Source organism: Pogona vitticeps, chromosome 3, assembly GCF_051106095.1.
Source record: "Pogona vitticeps strain Pit_001003342236 chromosome 3, PviZW2.1, whole genome shotgun sequence".
Lineage (NCBI taxonomy): Eukaryota > Metazoa > Chordata > Lepidosauria > Squamata > Agamidae > Pogona > Pogona vitticeps.
Genome location: NC_135785.1, coordinates 145,336,799 through 145,357,637, shown reverse-complemented (window position 1 = coordinate 145,357,637; position 20,839 = coordinate 145,336,799). Strand labels below are relative to the sequence as shown.

Sequence of the window (20,839 nt, the reverse complement as noted above, 5' to 3'; positions counted from 1 at the left end):
TTTAAATGGTTTGTTTTTATATGTTGTTAGCTGCCCAGAGTAGTCAGTGGACTAAATGGGCGTGGTACAAATTCAATAAATAAATAAATAAATAAATAAATAAATAAATAAATAAATAAATAAATAAATAAATAAATAAATAAATAAGATTGCAGCTGCAATTGATGCTATGGCTCATAGATCTGGTGTAACTAACCAATAATATGTCAGCTAATAACCTAGCACTCCATATTTTTCTGAATGTCTCAGAAATAACCATTTCTCATGTGTGAACATTCTGGAGATGATAACACAAGGAAGACATCTGTACTTACAATCACTTTGTGCAATAGAATATTCAGGCTCGAAGATTTTTTAACGAACAAGAATTGTGAATAGAGGAAGCGAACAGAGAATTCATAAAATATTAGATCATTAATTGTATGTTGGAAAACTGTGCATATGGCCCAATGAGTTATATGTCAAGACTACGGGGCTGCCCTCAACAACACAGAGGCTGAACAGATGCCTGCACAGCCCATAAAATACCCTGGCAGTAGATCAAATATGAACTCACTCCTTGCAGCTCTCTGACAGGGAGTTGAGCAATGCTGATGACTGGTAGATTGGTGTCCCCAATTCCCCAACATGTCCTGTGGTCACTCAGATGCTAAAATGGGCTTCTTGGGTAACCAGGTTCATCCCTGTTTTCATCCCTCATTGCACAGGTAGTGTGGAAGATCAACATTTTATTTTGAAACCCACCTTATTGTGTACTTAAAATAAGATTATTCAAGACTTCCTAACCAGGATGAAGAATGTTGGGTTTCTACGTCTCAGTACAGGACTTTTTAATTACACGGTAGAAGGACAAAATATATATGCAATAAAAACACAAATAAACAGATAGCTTGAGCTGGTGGTAGCTGAAAGCTTACTTCCTCCTGAGCCTTCCAGGAGATCTTCAGGAGAGGCCAGCTTGTGCTCCACCACCTTATGGGACTAGGCTGGTGAGTTCATGACGCAAGGCTTTCTCTGCAGCAGCGCCTAAGTAGCATTCCCTCCCCTGTGAGGTCAGGCTATCCCTGTCCTTGATGAGCTTTTGGAAGGACTTTGGTTTTTAAAGCTGACCTTTTAAATGGTTTAAAATCTGTTTTTAATAATAATTTTTGAAAATATTCTATTGTAGATGCCATAGGGATTCAACAATACTTGTATTAATAAATGAATAAATAAGATGTCGATATTAATAATAGATCATTTTTCAAAAAGCTACATAATATGTTTACTAAAAGTTTTGGTTTAGGAATATCGAGCACCTATAGTTTTAAAAAGGCAGTGTTATAAGACAGTTTTGGGTTAAAAAATTTTCTGTCAAAGAAATGTTTCTTCGTGACAATTCCTCCAAGCACATTCAGCTGACAGTGCAAGATGTCACCTATATAATACTCTGCATGGATTTAGCAAGAAAACATGACTGGTAAAATAAAATGCCCTGTCCTAGAACATGATAGTTAAATCTCCTGTGGGCAAAGGAGAAGGTTCTGTCAGTCTTATCAGGTGCACGTTTTAAAATCAAAACAGATCCTACTCTAATCTTGTCTTACAAATTTCACAATATCAATAGTATCTTTTTTACAGACCGGTATATATCCTACTTCACACTTTATATACAGTACGTATATATATTGTTGTGGATGGCCATCATCAACGCAACCATAGGAGAAGATTATGAGTACACAAGCTACATTTTTACAAAGCACAAAAGTGTAAGGCTTAAAGCACTTGTCTATTCATAGCAATGCAAGCTGTGGGAACTGGTTTTTCAGGAATTGGGTGGAGAAGATTTAAGTCTTGAAAGGAATTAAACTTTAAAACTGCAGGTAGCAAAGAATCAGCTTATTACTGTATCAAAATTAGATTATTCGTTTCTCTGTTCTTTTGCGGTCTTCCACAATGCAAAATTAATTAATTTGAAGAACCAGCTCCTTAAAATATATATAATGATCTTGCAATATAATGAAACAGTTAACAGCTTCCACCAACCCCAAAATTGTTTTGGTTTCCTAACATTTAAAACCTTGACTGCTCAGTTTCTGTCTTTCAAGGCAAGCTGTGATATATTGGTACTATTATCCAGAAGCTCGTAGGATAGATGCGTGTACAGTATCACTCCTCCCATCCTCTACAAAAACATGACACCAAGAAGAAATTGTTCTTCCAACCAAAGTGCATACGAGACTGACATTAACTGCAACAAACTATTGAATTAAATCAAACGTTTCATTGTAAAAGCAAGTTTTCTCAGTCCTTGCTGTGATCTCAAATGCCAAGCGTTTGCATACCTTTTAAAGAGGTATCATATTATGCCATAGTATGTGAAGTGGAACTACTAGAAGAAAGGGTGATAAAATCAGCCTTTCCCAAACCTGAATGTCTCCCAAGTTGGTTGCTGCAGGTCAAAAAACCATTCTCCAGCAGCTTGGTCTGTTAAGTATCAGCAGAGTTCTTAAAAAACAAACAAAAAAGCCCCAAAAAAAACCCCTTACCTATTTAGACCATCAATAAGAAGATCCAGAGCGTGGTACCTTTGGTGATTATTGTTTTGCAGTTTCGTTTACAGACGAGAAGGATTGTCCTCCATCTGAGAGCCTTAAGAGCTTCAGGGCCTCTCCACCAGAGGCTGAGTCACGTAGGGAGGAGAAGGGAGGGGTGGAAAAGGGAGTTCACCTCACACAAATATGAATTCAGTTAAAATCTACTTGTATTTCTTTTCTCTCTTTTTTTTTTCTATTTTGGTATCTGCTCCATGTCTTTCTGAAGTAGAATGACAGAACTGGACAGAATGCACAGAAACAAGTTCTGATTGGTAGCAACTTTTTTGGAGGGGCTACACATGCTCCTCCCCTTCCTCAAAAGAACAACATCCTTTTCCACTGTGCAACAGGCCTGTTTCGAGGAGGAGGAAGAGGAGGAGGAGTGTGAAAAATACTCAGAGAAACAACATGTGATCTACAGTGTGCGATCTGATGTCTGTTATTAGCTACAGTTTTCACAGAAACTCCGGAGGAAACTTTAAGTGGCAAATCCTACTTAACTACTAAGCTCCATGAACTCTATGAATAAAAATGCTTGAACGGTACAATACTATGATGGAAAGCCTCTTATGTAGCTATACAAAAGGCATAACTTTTGGAAGTGAATTGCTTCAAGTTAAGAAGCCTCTGTAAACATCTGTTGCATGCTACGTCACATGACATAGCGTTCAACAGGTAATGTCTATGGAGATGTCTTAACCTACTGCAATTTGTTTCCAAACGTTATACCATTTGTATCATACCAGCATCATTAGACAAGAGGATTGAAGCTTATGTATGAACCTCTTTTTTTAAATGCACCTTTTCTGTTAACTAACGTATCCAGAATTTTCCTCCCCATCTTCTCACAAAGATCACTTGACTTCAATGCTGTTTTACAGCTTCCAGTGCCTCTCTGCCCTTCTAAAGCTCATTGGTCTATCTGCTCTGCCTACAAGATCACTCTTTCCCAATCGATTGGCTAACATGCATTTTGCTACCAGTCCTCTCGCTTGTGGGATCATTGTGGGTTTTGTTTCCATATGGACCCTTCATCTTGCAAGTGTGTGACATTTCAATCCCAGCCAAACTGATTATGTTTCTTTCTCTCACAGAAGTTAAACTGCAATCTGTTTACCTCCCAGGGCAACTGAATTTTCTGTACCACACCAAAGCAGCCACTGTAAGTGCAATTCATTAATGATGGGAACTTCACCACTGACTTTGATTGGAATAAAATTTGCACCACTTAACTGTTTCAGCATTTATTTTTCAGTGGTTGTGGTATTATGTAAAAAGAGGGAAATCAATTCCTAAACCACAAAGAGGTCCAAAATTACTTACTTGACTGGTTTACTTGAACTATTTGAATCCTTGTCATGGATTCCTTCCAAATTCCTGCATTTTTTGTGCATACGGTCTGCAAAATTCTCCTGTTCTGAATTATGTTCAGCAAGCCCCTTAATAGGCAATCAGTGAAAAGTGAGATTTCTGATCAGAAAATGATCATGAAAGTACATTAGTTGCTATGAAAGGCTGTGGTTCTTGCTTAGTAACATTCAAAACTTAATGACATACAATGGTTGGCATCCTGTGGTTTAGCATGGCAAGTTGCAACTAGAGTAGGCCCATCTGAATCAGCAGAACTTACAGAGGAGCCTAATCACCAAAACCCCATGGATTCAATGGGTCGACTCTACTTGGGGCTTGCTACACTAAAGCAACAGAATTTCAGTCAGTGTTTCTGGGGATTCTTCTGCTACTCTGTTTCTACCAGGGCTGGCCAATTCCTTATGCCATTTGAGCTAGAGCAGCAAATTGCACCTCTTCTCACTACTGGAGGACCACTGCTGCTGCTGCTTCCTTTTCTTTCTTTCTTTCTTTCTTTCTTTCTTTCTTTCTTTCTTTCTTTCTTTCTTTCTTTCTTTCTTTCTTTCTTTCTTTCTTCCTTCCTTCCTTCCTTCCTTCCTTCCTTCCTTCCTTCCTTCCTTCCTTCCTTCCTTCCTTCCTTCCTTCCTTCCTTCCTTCCTTCCTTCCTTCCTTCCTTCCTTCCTTCCTTCCTTCCTTCCTTCCTTCCTTCCTTCCTTCCTTCCTTCCTTCCTTCCTTCCTTCCTTCCTTCCTTCCTTCCTTCCTTCCTTCCTTCCTTCCTTCCTTTTGCCATACCTCTCTCCCTTACAATCTACACCCAACCATTACCGTTGTCCCCTCTAACATCTTTGCATCATCTAGCTGCCTTCCTAACCTTTGCTGCTTGAAACGGAGGATAGCAAGGCAGAGGTTGGCACTCCTGCTGCCATTGCGAGGCAAGGAGCAGGGAGAGAAGGAGGCAAGGGTGATGGGAGAAGACAAAGTGGTAAAGAAAGATGGTAGCAGCAGCTGGTGTGGTGGAGAGGGTTGCAGCGATTCTTTCCCTTCTGCCACAGCTGCTTAGTGAATACAGGCCACCCCATCTTCTGCTTAACAAGGCTGTGTAATTCACAAATGCAGTTCTTTTGTGCAAGAAAGACCTAATCCAGCATCTCCAATCTACATTTTGTTAGCCTCCTTATCTGCTTTAAAGCTCCAGTATCAGATGTTACATATAGTAGATTTTAAATGTTTTTGGATAAACGTTATTTTTGAGGCCAAAATACACATTACAAAGCAGACATGTTTCTCGAGAGTTTCCCAGTGAAGGAAATAGAATAGAAACTGTCAGACTGCATGGAAGAATGATAGTGAAAGACACTGTTTCACTCCTCTCTTTCCAGCCCCAGTCTCTCTCTCTCTCTCTCTCAGCTCTTCTTTTCCTCTCATGAGAGAAAGATATGGAGACCTATACTGTTTTTAATTCTTCATTACATAACAGATAACTATCTGGTGAGGATAATTTTGACTAAAGAGTGGGAGTTATGAAAGCAGCCTTCCCACTTCTTGTTTCTTTACTCCTGATTTCTACCTCCAAGGTGAGTGTAGGGAATGTGTTGCCCTCCAGACAATATCAAGCTGTGGCTCTCATCATCTTGGACTATTAGCTGTGGTAGTTAGGATTAGGTAAAGGTTCCCCTTGACAGTTGTCCAGTCGTGTCCAACTCTAGGGGGAGGTGCTCATCCCCATTTCCAAGCCTTAGAGCCAGCGTTTGTCTGTAGACAGTTTCCGTGGTCACGTGGCCAGCGTGACTAGACACGGAACACTGTTTTCACTGTGGTGGTACCTATTTATCTACTCACATTTTTACATGCTTTTGAACTGTTAGGTTGGCAAGAGCTGGGACAAGCAAAGGGAGCTCACTCCGTTGTGTGGATTCAAACTAGTGATCTTTCAACCTTGCAGCTCAGAGGCTCTCTGGTTTAATCCACAGCACCACCACGTCCCTCTAGTTAGGATTAACAGGAATTGCAATCCAACAACCTCTGGAGGGTTACACATTCTCCATCCTTTCTTTAAGACTTTCTATGAAAAAGGATAACATCAGAAAATAGTTCACATATCATTTATATCAAAGTCTAATTTGACCTCTACACATTCAACCAATAGGAGGCCTTTGTGGTTTTGTTCAAACTACCAGCTAGACAAGAAATTCCAGGGGAGATGGCAAATAGATTTACCCTCCTGATTTATTAACATCTTGGTATTATTGGTCCTAGCACCCTCATAGGAGTCTTTGGTGGGGAAACGGAGAGGGCCTTCTCTGTTGCTGCTCTGAGACTTTGGAATTCCCTTCCATGGAAGGCCAGGCTGGCCCAGTCTTTGCCTGAAGAGAAAGCTCTTTGCTTCTGCAAGCAGGCAAAGACCTTTTTCTTTAGGCAGAATTTCCCTTAGTGACTGGCTGTCTAGGAGAGGTTTGAAAACCAGATGTTTGTTGCTTCTAGAATTGTTTTTAGTAATGCTTTTACCTAACGTCTTTAATATAATGTTATTAATTCCTTTTAATGTCTGAATAATTTACCTTTTTTAGCTTTTAATATTGTGTCTTTAATGATGTGAGCTGTCTCGGGTCCTTTTTTAGAAGAAAGGTGGGGTAAAAATATTTTAAATTAAAAATAAAATTGAATTATGTGTGCCATTGAGACTTACTAATTAAGTGTTATTGGAGTCCAGCAGTAAAACAAGCCATTGAGAGGCTTTTCATCTGCTATCCTCCAGATGTGTTGGTCTATAGTTCCTTTCCATGTCTGGCCCTACCATTAATCAGAATGAGACAAGTGCCTCAGGCAGAGGTTGCAGGAGTGTCTAGATGCTGAAACGTAAGCTGAGTGTGCTGTGCTGTGAGTGTTTTGTGTCATTTAAGCCAGCCTAGTGCCCTTAGCTATGGTGGATTCAATTGCCACTTTATTTCTTTCCTGTACGCAGAACAGAGAAGGTACAAGATGCCACCATTTCCTTTACTTTGGGAATCAAAAGTATCATTAGCTAACATCCCCAACCAGGAAGCATGGCCATGTATTGGCCAAGCATTGCCATCCAATTCGGATATGGCCATGCTGGCTGGAGATGACAACAGCAGGGTGGACCCAAGACATTCTGGCATTTTAGCAGGAGGATGCTTTCCCTCTGGATAGAGTAGCTCATGAGCAAAGTAGGATTGTGAGGTACCTGCCCCTGCCCCGAATTTACAGGTGCAAAACTAAGTAGCTGATATTGCATAGGTTACACTCACAATGCAAACCTACTTCACACAGTGGTTGTGTTGGTTAAAAAAAAGGAAGAAAAATGAGCTGTGTCCAGATTTCCCTCTGACACGTGAATATAAATTCTTCTATTCATGGAAGAGACTCCTGCTAGTGGAAGGCTGGGAGATAACTAGGGCCTGGGAGATCGGTTTTTCTGATTCTCCCTTCCCTTTGAATCCTGCCTTTCATTCTGGAGGTGAAAGTGGAATTGGCAAAAAATAAAATAAATAAATAACCTATACCCCCCCTCCCCATTTCCTCCAGCAGCAATGCCCTGTGATAGAGTTCCATGCATTAGTATTCTTGGTATCAGCCAATTTATGGTGCTTTCAGATTTTTGGCAGAATGGTGGGATACAAGCATGATTAATATCAACTCCCTGAACCTTTTCTTGGAGTAGAGATATAGTTTTAAGAGGTTGTGTACTATTAATAGAACTGCAAATGCAAGAAAGGATTAGAGCATGCGTACCTTGTTCCAGGAATGCTGTGCTTAGTTCTAGGAATCCATTTCTTCCTTCTTCTCTCTCTTGGAAGAAATATGCTAGCCTTTAAGTTTCAGGTATGCAGTAACAGCATGATCTCAGCCACACCTTGATTCACACAAGAAAGAACACTGCCAGAGTGGTCACAGGTTGGCAAACACATTCCTGAGATGCCAAGAGAGCTTTCAGTGACTGTGAAAAGGCTTTTGGCAACACATAGCATCTCCACAAGTTTGAGCAGTTCACAGGCTGAGAGCAGAAGAATTCTTTAGATTTTTATGGAGATGCTATGAATGCATATCTTCATCCCAAAAATCCATCTTGTCATGGAATTTGTATAGTAGCTAATCTTTCAAACTCTGTGGACCTTAACAGGGAGGCAACAAAAATCTGTGGCTTTATGTACTCTGATGGCACTTGCATGTCCCAACAAGTCAAATCTGGTTTGCTGTGCATGTGATCCTGTGTGTATGTTCTGTGCCGTGAAATTGGAACAGACTTACAGCAACCCTAATAGGGCATTCAAGATAAGTAAGATATTTAAGGAGTGAATTTACCAGTTCCACTCTCCCAGTAAGTTTCCATGGCTGAGCAGGGATTTGAACTGTGTTCCCTAGAGTCCTAGTCCATCACGCTATTCATGACACCATACTGGAATAAAGCAATGGTTTGTTAATCTGCTACAAACCAAAATCTGAAGCCAAGGCTACTTGTTGACCATTGGTTTGGCCTGAACCTGAAACTGGATTGCTCTTCCCAGCTGTCCACCTTGAAACAAGAACTGACAAAGGGGTGGAAGAGAAAGAAATCAGAAATGAGGAAGACAAACCACAATTTGTTTCATCATTTGCTACATAATTTGTGATTTAAGTAACAAAACTTGGTTGACAAACCACTGTCTTGTGTTTCACACTCACAAAAAGGTCAAAGCAGCTAGCCATTAAAAAAAATCTGACATTTATACATTTACTAAGAATGCAAAAACTAAATGTGTACTCTCCAAAATACCGGTAAGTTTTTAAATAGTTTTCAGGACTTATAATTACATAGAAAATTAGTTGCTTAGATAAATTAAACTGGTGCCCTTTTGCAGTACAGTATATGACCAAGGAGTTATAAATGCTGTCATGATGACAATTGTTTGCTGTCACCTTGATTACTATTTTCTTGGAAGGCAGATGATTAACAGCACCTTTAACCAACAATATACACCCATCTCTAGATTTAGACATTACAACTACATGGTGGTTTCATGCATTTTTATCCCAACATGAATTGATATGTATATGTAGTCAAATGTGCTCAGCATAGCCATGCTTTCTTGGTTTTATAAACTCTTCAGCAATAACTTAGGCTCCAGAAATGCTCCAAAATCAAGATACCAGGAGACCTGAAAGGAAAAGAATTGATGCACTTAAAATGTGGCATTGGAAGAAAACTTTGTGGATATCTAGAATGACTGGAAAGACAAATAAGTGGGTGCTAGATTCAATGAAGTCCAAACTCTCCCTATAAGTAAAAGTGACTGAACTGAGGCTTCGGAAAAGATTGTGCGGTTGAGAACTACACAAATGCAAGAGTAGGGTGATACCTTTACTGAACCACTAAAAAAAATTTACATAAATTGTAAGATTTTATGAACGAAGGTTGTCCTACTTTGGGCACATCAAGAAAAGACACACACCCCCAAGTCATAGAATCATGGAGTTGGAAAGGGTCTATAAGGCCATCAGGTCCAACCCCCCTGCTCAATACAGGTATGCAAATCAAAGTATATCTGATAGGTCTCCAGGTAGATTTCAAAGCCTATCTGATTTTCTCTTAAATGCCTCCAGCACTGAAGCACTTCCTATTTCCTGAAGTAATTGGTTCTTTTGTCATACTGCTCTAACAAATGCCAATGTGGACAAGCTTTAACTTTATAGAATTGACTGCAAGTGTGCCACATTATTATATCAGATCCAAATACCAAAGCCCCAATATTATGAAAATAAATGCTTGCCTATTACATCTGGCTCCTGAGCAACTGAGGGTAAAACCAAAGAGCAATAGGAACAACCCTCCTTAACCATTCAGATCCATGAACAAGACTGACCTGGAAGTTCTTATTCTGAGAGGTCAGGGAATACTATCTAATCAACTTTGGCTTACAAGTATGGTAGCTATATTTTAATCCCTCAAATCCAAGGAGCCTCATTTGCATTTAGCTTATCATTAAATCAGCGACATTTGAAGAATCAGAGAATAATTGTGCCTCCAGGCCATTTCCACTATGGCCTGTCCAAGACATTTAGCTACCTGAGAATGATAAAATTGCATCTTCCATTCCGTTACAAAATATGAGGGAACTGGCACTGGACTCTTTCTTCATCACTGGCAATGAGGGAGTATCTTTACCACACCTGCAAGCAGTAGACTGCCTCAGGTGGTACAAGGTAGGCTCTTGTTTAGCCCACAACTTTGTCCTGCAATATCCTGTTGAGGCCTCTCTGCATCTGCCACTTAAAGCAACTGCCCCAGTCTACTTGTTGGTAAAGTCAGCTCACCTGCCCACATATTGTGATTGTTCTATTATCATTTGTTCAAAGAAAGAGGGGTAACGTGAATGAACTCTACAAATGGGAGACAAGACTGGCACTTGGGAATTTGTGACAAGAGAAGCTGGGAAGGAAAAGAGAAGAGAGGGGACCTAAGTAGATATGTGTACATCTTACTACACTCTTGTATGGATTTCTTATGGATTATACTGACCACCATAGATACACAGTACTATTACCACTAACAGCGAATAGCATCAACTTTGGATTTCTTCAGTTTGCCCAATTAACATTTGTGGATTTAATGTTTAGTGCTCCCATCTCAAAGCAGTATTAAAATTTTTCATTTTTTTAAAAAATTATTTCATCTGCAAATATCTAATCTATTTAAAGTTTTCAGTCATATGATTATCTGATGTTATGTTTATCAGTTGATTTAACAGAAACTGGAACCGAGACCAATTTTTAATGTAAAGCTGAAGTCAGGACATCAGTTGGACTGCAACACTCCACACTCACTAGCCCTGTTTCTTGGTGCCCAAAAGCTGAGCGCAGATGTCCGAAAAGGAAAGCCCGTAGTCCTGCAGCTGTATAGAGGCTTCTACACCACCAGGAACTCTGCTGTGCAATCAAACTCCCAACTCTTGCCTTTAGTCTGTTTAGTCTCCACATAAAAGGTAACATGCAAAAAGGGACCTTGGCTTGCTTCAATTCTGAAGCAGATCCTGGTTGTGTGTAAAAGATACTGCCCTTTCACACTATTCTTGAAACGCCCAAGCTTCTTGATTTAGCTGAAATGGTAGCCAGTGTCTAGAAGACAATCAGGAAAAAATCCCAGCCAGTGACCTGTAGTGCTGCTTAGTGACATGACTGACTTGGGGGGTGGGGTGTTGCATGGTAGATCCCTGGATTTGCAACTGGATCGACTTGATTTGCAGCTTGCCATTAATGTATGTGGTTCTCTCAGGGAGTGGCAAGCAACAGGGAGAGATAAACAGGTTCAGGGACATTTTACTGTCAGCCTCGAAGCACAACATTTCATTCATTTGTCTCCTGCTCACCACATACCAAATAAACAGTGAATGCCCATGAAACAGGTGGAACCATGGCCACACCTGCATTTTGCCTTTGAGTGACCCACCACCATATGCATCACTGGCTGAGAGTGAAACTTGTTTTCAAGATCTGGCTTCCTTTAAAATCTTGACCTTCTGGAAATGAATCACCTCTAGTAGATGTTAGTGTATGAGTGGCCTGTTCTTTCAGGCTTTAGAAACCACAAGACCAGCCCCAGCTATTTCACTGCTAGAAGCAAATAACAAGATGGGACCCCTTCCCACATGATGCACAAATGCCAACTGGCCTATCAGCTGGATTTCTCCCCCCCCCCAGCACTGGTGATGTAGTGGCGGCCTCCATGCCTCTGGAGGCAGCAAGCTAGCTCAGTGAATACAGATCAGGCTACCTGACCCGCAACTCCCTCTTCTTAAATTTCTGCTGCCACTTCCCATGTTCCCCTCCCTGAAGCAAATGCTTCACTGCCTCATGGCAGGGTGCATTGAGAAATGAACATAAATGGTTTTACTCATATTTTCTACTAAACTAGTAAGGCCAGTTCTACCATAAGGTAGACTGAGGCAGCCGCCTCAGACAGAAGATTTGGGATTCAAGAAAGGGCAATTGGTGCTTTGATGATCCACTTGCTATTACTAGCTGTTTATGGGATTTGCTGCCTCATGTGTCAAAAAGAACTTGGTTGGCTTTGAGTGCTGTGCATCTTGATTTGGCCAGTCAGAGCCTTGGGCAACTAAATGTCTTGGGCCAGCCCTGGTTAATAGTACACAGTATTTGTACAACTGAGGGTTCAAGTACACTGTGATTTACCCTTCTGTTTGTTCTGGAGCTGATACAATCAAAATCAAAGTATTTTCATCAACTACATGATATAAAACTAATCAAACAGTAGCTCAACCTTGTTCCATAGGTATTCAGTGCATTTTCACTAGCCAGCTGGAACTACTACTATTTTGTGGCAATTCTGCGTGCATTTCTTTACTTCAGTTTGTGTCACGGGCCACTGACTACACTGGCTGAGAAGTTGTAATTTCAGTTCAGCACTGTATCACCTGTCCATTTCAAAAACAAACAAACAAACAACAAAAATGCATATTCTCCGACCAAGTTGAAGGTGAGAAGACAGAGCCCACAAGAGAGGGTGCTGGAACAGCAAAGTGGCTGTTTCACTTGATCCTGTTGTACTAGATTGCCAGGCTGCTTGCCAAGAAGAGGAGATGCAAATAGCCCAAGCAGCAGTCACTGCCTTCACAAGCATTGCTGTCAGAGTAATGTGAGATCGCTAGGGGGGAACAGCAAAGGAAGCCAGGAGAGGGCAAGAGCACGTGAGGGGAAAAATGGCAGAAACAGGGAAGCAGCTGAGCTGGGCACAGTTGGAAGGAGATCAACAACTATTACAGCAACAAAGATTTCAGCCGTAGAAACTGCCAGGGGAATGATACAGAACACTCCCAGTCAACGTCCATGGGTAGTTGAGCCATGGGTTCGGTTTCATGTTTTATGTTTGGTTTTGCTAAGATAGCAGCCATCACAAACCTAAATCTCCTTCTTCAAGAAAACTAAGCAGATGTTACCTGAAAGAAGCCAACCAGATTTGGCAACAACAAAAGCAAAAACAATGAGTAGTTTTCAGAAGATTAAAATGGGCCAGACTGAGTTTTTATTAAATCTGCATGCCAGTGTTGGAAGTGGCAGCAAGGATGGATTAATTACAATGTTCAGGAAAGTGTAGAGAAGAGTAGCACGCCAGCCAAACATGATCTCATTCTCTAATGTAATTATCTGAGAACAACTCGGCTTGAAAGGTACGTACTCTCTATGGCGTCCACGTACCTATCCTGTTCTTTATAAAGGATGCTTAAAATTCCCCAAAGCACAGGATAGTAAAATGTTCTGCTCCCTCTGGAACCTCAAGAAACACCAAGGCAGGCTTCTGCGCCCTTGTCCCAACCTACATGGCAATCATGCCTGTAACCAGCTCTCACACCTGCAGTTCCTCAGCCTGACTCTGCAACTCAGTGGGCTTAATTTTCTCTAGCACACTGTCCCTTTCGTAACAACATAATTCACACTGTAATAATAAATGGAAAGAAAAACCACCGCTTTCTATTGATTAACTATTCAGGAAGGGGAGCCAGAGGACATGTCAGTCAAATCTGAAACACAAGACATATATATATATATCATTCTCCACTGGTTTCTAGTTACTTCCCCTGTTCTCCTTTTAAAAAAAATCCAGATCCTGATTAGTGTGACTCTCCAGTTGTGCCGTGCTGTGGGTCCTGATCCAAATGCTTACAAGGAAAGGAGGATTGGCATCTTGTTTACCAGTTTACACAATCTGCTCACTTGCAGGGCTGGCCTAAGCCATTTTGCTCCTTGAGGCAAAAAACAAAATGGGGCCCTCATTCCCCTTCCCCCTCCACCCACTTACCACTCTTCCATATAGAAAACCCTGATTAGACTGACAATGGTTTTTACTGCTACCCTTGTTTCAGTTCTGCACTACCAAAGTTTGTTCGCTTGAGGGGGAAAGCAGCAACAAGGGCTTACCTCTGCATGAAACCATAGTTTTTTTCTGCCATGTTTGTCACTTTTTCCTGGGGATGATGGGAGTTGTAGTCCAATATACATTCTCCACTGCATTGATTTGCCAAATGTGTAGAACAAGGTGGGTGAAAAAGTTATAACTTTAGTGTAATTTGCTATTGGAGCACTAGATGGAAGCAGAGGTTGAAAAATGAAATCCATTCTTTGTAACCTTGCCCCTAAGGAACATCTTTACTTCTGGAAATGAAAGCTTGCAAAACAATCGGCCAAGGATGAATAGTACCAAGGCACTTTAAAAGTTATGGTGCCCCATCCCCATAGTCATTAAAAGCAGAATATCAAAAGGCACACTGCAAAAAAATATTTGTATTTTATTACAATTACAATAGATGCAGTAGAAAGCACAGACATTTAAAAATAATTTTTGTGTCAATAATCATAGGAGTTCAAAAGAGTTACTCACCACAAGAGTTTAAATGCAGTCCATTTAGGCTGCATTTAAATGACTTTCTTGCTTCTAATCATGGTTGCTCTTTTTAAAAATCAGTTTTTAGTTATGTGTTTAATAGCAATAGATTTGCAACAAGCAGCAGTGATAACACTAGTTTTCCATGAAGTCATGGAAAACCTGTTAAAGGCCCATGTTTTCTAATTTCCATAGTTAAGCCATAAAAATTTGCCTTTGCTAAGCGGCTAGAAACTAATGGATCCATGCTACACAGCTACAGCAGTCTCATGTGATTTTACTTACCACTGTTCTATCTTACATGTTCCTGTAATTATAGTCTGGTGAGGAACTTAAAATTCTGTAGTTCAGCAAGTAAATCAGAGCTTCCTAGCAGAGATTCTCAATACCTCAATAAAATATATGTCACAAGATTTCATAGGATGGAGCTAGGGCAGTTGAAGTGGTTTTATTATAGGATTGCACAGATTAAAATTATGGATGTACAGTATAGGAGAGGGATATGGGATGAACCTCCATTTGGAGGTCTGTGCTGGTTCTCTTCCCCCAACTCCCTGGCTGGATTCCCCCCCCACACCAGCTTGCACATGCTCCTCTCCTCCTCCTTTTCAACTGTTCAGCCAGTCCCCAGCAGGAGCACAGGCTTCCTTCTCCCATCTCCTTGACAGACCACGCACTCAAACAAGGAGGCAGGACAGATAAGCCGATGCTTCTCCAGGAACTGAACAGCTGAAGAGGAGGCGGAGAGGAGCACGCTCTGGCTGGTGAGTGTGGCATTGGCCGGGAAGGCAGGGGAAAGGTGATGTGCCACTCTTCCAAACCTAAGTTCATGCCCATCATAAAGTTCAAACAAATTTAAAATGTTAAACTGCTTACTATTTTTGACCAGAAGTGGGCTATTTCAATAATGTTATCTCAACCATTTATTAGCTCTTCTTTAGTACACATGGTGGGGCATAAATTGCAGGCACATAAATGCTGCATTGATTGAGTTTCTCTGAGATGTGTGCAGAAAACTTTTTCTTGTTTTAGTCATCATCTAGGGGGGTTGCTGTCCATGAAGTGGATGGGTTTGGTGCTGTATTACCTTATTCCATTCATTATTTCTCAGCGGTCGCCCCTCGGCTGTGGAACACACTCCCCACAGAAATTCGGCTGGCACCCTCGCTGGGTGTTTTCAAAACTCAACTAAAAACCTGGTTATTCAAACAGGCCTTCCCCCCAGTCAACTAAGTAATTTTTTCTTTTTTCTTTTTTTCCCCTCTTGTTTTTTGACTTTTGCCATTTTGTATTATATATATTACTTATACTGTATGCTGTTTGAATGTGTTTTAAATTATGTAAGCCGTCCCAAGTAGACATTGTCTAGAGGGGTGAGGTAAAAATCAAATAAATAAATAAATAAATAAATAAATACATGCATACATACATGCATGCATACATACATACATACATAAATACATAAATACATAAATACATAAGTAAATACATAAATACATAAATACATAAGTAAATACATAAATATTTGCTAGCACTTCTCAGAGTACTTCTGCAGGGGCAATGACAGCCAAATAATAAACTTTTTAAGAGAGGAGATATGTTTCAGGTAAGGTAAAGGTAAAAGTTCCCCTTGACAATTTGTCCAGTTGTGTCCGACTGTAGGGGGCGGTGCTCGTCTCCGTTTCTAAGCCATAGAGCCAGTGTTTGTCCATAGACAGTTTACGTGGTCATGTGGCCAGCACAACTAGACATGGAACACTGTTACCTTCCCACCATGGTGGTACCTATTTATCTACTAGTATTTGCATGCTTTCGAACTGCTAGGTTGGCAGGAGCTGGGACAAAGCAATGGGAGCTCACTCCGTCACGTGGATTCGATCTTACAACTGCTTGGTCTTCCGACCTTGCAGCCTAGAGGTTCTGTGGTTTAACCCGCAGTGCCACCATGTCCCACAAGGTTTCTGATAGCTAGTAATAATCCTGCATGATTCATTAAAAGCTACACCCACTTGTTTGGCATGTGCTGATTTCTGCTAAATAACACTAGCATATTCTGCGCAGGAACAAAGCTGCTGTTCTTATTGTTTGTGGGTGTGCACCGCAGCCTAACCAAGTCAGTTTTCTAATCATGTTATTTCTGGTAACAACTTTTTGTTTGGTGTTTAGATGGATTTTTAAAAAATCTATAAAATTTAAAAATTTTGGGTTCCATCCAAAATGATGCCAAAATACTTTGGGGTAGAGCAATGTTCCAAAATCTTGCCTTCCCACCTAATTTAGAGCTTCCTCTCTGCCTCTCTGTGTTTTTAAGTGGAAGATACAGGCATGTGTTTTTAAAGAGTTTGATTTCAGCTGGTTGTTTTTGTACTATAAAGAAAAACCTTCCAATGGAGAGGTTAGCTGGTGTTCAGTGAACTCAAAGGTTCTCCCCATGGCAAAAATCATTGGCATAGATGAAATTCCCGGAGCATCCAGAAGCATTATACTATAAACTGTGTACTATAGATACGATAGCAAGTGTGGTGCAGTGGGTAGAGTAATGGACTAGGACTCAGACGGCTCACTGGAAATTGGCAGAATCTCTCTCAAACAACTTGAAAGTCATATTAGGGTCTGTATAGGTCTGTTCCGACTTGATCACATGTAACAATAACAACTCTAGATACTTTCCTAGACTGGGATTAGATTATGTATTTGCCATGTGACTATGAATACATGGGATGTTTTTCATGGGGGGGAGTCCCCATTGTACTGTTTCCTTGCCACCTCCAACTGCAGCTGCTGTTTGCTACAATATATAGGGAGACAAACAGGACATTCCGGAAGTGTTTTTTTTTTTTTTTAGTGACAAAGCAATGCAGAGTATAGGAACAATGCCCCCATTATCCACTTCAATAACAGAAAACTACTAACATGTTCATAATTATCTAGCCAATGTTTGGCTCTTCTTCCTTGAAAAACAAACATGCTCAGGTTGGGTTTTTAATATGGCTTCTCTGGTCCCTGGGCCAACAGAAGGCATTCTGCAGTCTGAGGTAAATGAGATGATGCCTCTTTCCCACACTAGCTGGACTAGCAGCTCAGTCATACTTCAGCAATGGCTGGAGAATAACATTCTGCAATACTCTGACTAGTAAAAGGGGCCTAGTGGATGAGAGCAGCCAGGGAGTCCAAGAGAAACAGCTGGGATGCTGTCACTGTAGCTACCTGCCAGCATCTGCTGCGTGACGTTATTATGTCATGTATGGCTGCCAAGCCATGAACAATATTTAAGGGCACCCAATGGGCTGTACATTGCAGAGCTAAACCCAAAGTATTCTGAAATATTCACAGCACTTTTTGAGCTGAAGTGCTATAGAGAATAAAATAATGGGCACTTTGCAGTTCCATTTACCAAAGAAATCACTTGGATTCATTGATGACAGCTATGCTGCCAATATAATTTAAAAATAAAACACACACTTGCAGAAACCTTTATTGGCATTACAGGGTACAGGGAGTACACCCTTCCCCCCACCCGGTATTGGAATGTAACTATCCTGTGTACTCCCTGTACCCTGTAATGCCAATAAAGGTTTCTGCATGTGTGTTTTTTTAAAAAATAAAATAAAATAAGCCCATTCTTATGGAAATGTTTCTGATTCATATAGTCATGTCAATCATGTGATTATTGGCTGGAACTCTATTGGTGTTTGCATAAGGCTTGCAAGATTCGATGTGGCTGATTGGAACTGATTGACAAGGTGCCAGGGTATATCTCAGTGATGTACCCAGTTATGCACCTTACTGTGCAACTGAGCCACCTCATCAATTAGCCACAATTAACCACAACAAATTCTACAAACCATGCATGAACATCAATAGGATTCTGGCCATTCTGTTTCAGGTGTTACAGAGTAGGCCAGGGTTCTAGATGGCCAAGCTTGGAATTAACAATTGGCAAGTAACTAGTAACTCATTATCTTGGAAGGCAACAGTTATATATTCTAAAGTCACATTTCAAAAGTTTTGCACCAAGTGGCCAACATGACTTTATTGGTATAACAAATAACTTTTAAAGTTACATTTAATAATTACAGTACTGTTTAATAGGGTTGCCATATTATGTGGCTGCCCAAGATGTCCCCATATTTTAGACATGATACTAAGTGTCCATTTAGCCCATCAGCTGGCCACAGTGCTAAGTATTTAGTTTTGATAAGTCTCTATCTAGGGTAGAGCCAGAAATATAAGGCAAAAAAAATTGCAGCCGCTGTTTGGCAAGAAATAAGCCTTTCTGTGTGATTAATCAGCAAGTGAAACCATCCACATTTTGACAGAATTTCATGGAGATTGTATAAACACTTGATCCCTGGCTGGTTTGCAGACAGCTGAAATCTGCTTGCATAGCCATTGCCAAGCAGTTCACAGAAAGCAGCAAGGGCACTGCAGTGAATGTTAGATGAGGGATGATGGGAGCTGTAGTCCCCCATAAAAAGGTGAACTTTTCCAAGATCTGATGTTATGCATCTCCCTCAATTTCCCACTTTGGCATGGCCTTAAACTCCTAAAATTACAGAGCTGGAAGGAATGGCGATTCAGGTTGAATCTCCATTCCTTCCAGCTCTGTACTTTTAGGAGTTTATGATTCTACAGCCTTCCAGAAATACCAAATTCTATTTTATCTTCCATAAGCTTCTGGGAGCTTAGCTGGGTACCATCTTGAAGAAAGGAAGCTTTATTTATTTATTTATTGATTTATTGATTGATTGATTGATTGATTGATTGATTGATTGATTGATTGATTGGACTTATATACCGCCCCATAGCGCTACAAGCACTCTCCGGGCGGTTTACAATTTAATTATACAGGCTACACATTGCCCCCCCCCCCCAGCAAGCTGGGTACTCATTTTACCGACCTTGGAAGGATGGAAGGCTGAGTCATCCTTGAGCCGGCTACCTGGGATTTGAACCCCAGGTCGTGAGCACAGTTTTAGCTGCAGTACAGCGTTTTAACCACTGCGCCACGAGGCTTTCACATAAGCAAGAGAAGTGGAGACTATAAATTATAAACAACGCTTTCTTGTTGCTGTTGCTTTGCTACTCAAATCCTGTTGGACAACTTCATGCCGCATAAGAGTGATGATATCATCTGCCATCAGAATTCTATTGTTATAGTGGACCCTGACATAATTACAGTCAAAACAACACAAAAACAATAGCATCCTCACCCAGTCTTTATCAATGGATGTGCTCTTTTTATAATACCCAGAGCCTTCAGAGCTTGGGAAATGATGGCTTTTATTTTCACCACAGTTCCCAGAATCCACCTGCTGGCATAGTCAGTGGCCATAGTGCCTGAGGGGTTCAAAATGTGATAGTGGCCGTACCTATTGGTGGATTCTGGGAGATTTATTCTAAAAAAGGAATGTTTCCAAGCTCAGTCCATCATACAATAAAAAGCTAAGGGGATGAAATTTTAACAACAAAAACGCATAGAGCAGCAATATCCATTCTGATTCTACAAAAAAGTACTCACAGATCAACTGATGGGAGCTGAGGATGTGCTTAGACGGTTGCTCTTAGTTTTTATTTTAACTTTACCCAGTTCCATAGTGATGTCCTAACACTAGCCCATGTCATCTCCCAAAAGAAAGAAAGAAACCCTACGAAAATATTTTATATCCAAAATTGCAGTTTGAATCTCCAATTAAATTGTATTGCAGATCTATACCTCGGAAAGCCCTGTCTTAAAACAGCAGTGTAATAAAACTCAAGATTTTTGGCGTCTCATAGGAGAGACAAAGAGCTCACAGTCTGACTTACCGGCTGCCTGCTGCAAGCATTTCCTCATTGTCAGCTAACAAGCAGCTTTTCCATATTGACTCTTTTCTCCAGAGTGGGAGAGCAGCACCAGCATATTGATTCATTACACGCTATTGTGATGATGTCACTTTCCTTGTTCAGATCCATCCTTTCAATTCAGACTGCAAAACGGCAGCACTTTAAGTTCTTCAAGATCATGGGGGAGAGGTATATGAGGAGAAGTGCCTCACTCACTGACAAATGCTGTCATGTACTCAGGTTAATTGACGATCAGGGTAGAGGGAGATGCAATTTAAATCGCCATGCAATTAATGAAGATGCCATGAATCCTAATGTTATTGTTAAGGCCCTGCTTTCTTCTCAGTTAGAAGTGGCAATTTGATATGGTGTGCAAATACATCAAGCAGACTGCACTTTCCTAGCAGACCTTGAGACCACAACCCTAAGCCTCATTATATATCCTTATAACCAACTGATTATTGCTACTTAACATCATGAAATGGGCCTTTTCTGTAGCAGCACTGGAACAGACTCCCCTACATAAAAGCAGAAGCAGTGTCAGATTTTATACACCTGTTAAAATAATAAATAATGATTATGTGCCATCAAATTGGCTCCAACTAAGCCAAATCGTAACTTTCTGTCTGTTTCTCTCTGCTAAACAAACTATAATTCTTGGGTGTGAGCAATGCTGTAAGGAGATCATCACCA

At 40.7% G+C, this 20,839-nt stretch overlaps 1 protein-coding gene across 5 annotated transcripts in view; it reads right to left on the bottom strand.

The window, feature by feature from the left end:
• SCEL (sciellin) overlaps positions 1-20,293 on the bottom strand; it is a 93,246-nt gene extending 72,953 nt beyond the window's left edge. Inside the window, exon 1 of one of the 5 annotated variants that reach the window (XM_078390806.1) lies at positions 20,129-20,293. In XM_078390806.1, the coding sequence (XP_078246932.1) occupies positions 20,129-20,232 (104 nt within the window). In that variant the 5' untranslated portion in view covers positions 20,233-20,293. Of the gene's footprint in view, positions 1-2,528; positions 2,658-7,680; positions 7,802-20,128 lie in introns of those variants that run through there. The other 4 variants (XM_078390807.1, XM_020783560.3, XM_020783561.3 and 1 more) reach the window with 4 other exon arrangements.
• Between the last annotated feature and the right edge of the window lie 546 nt (positions 20,294-20,839).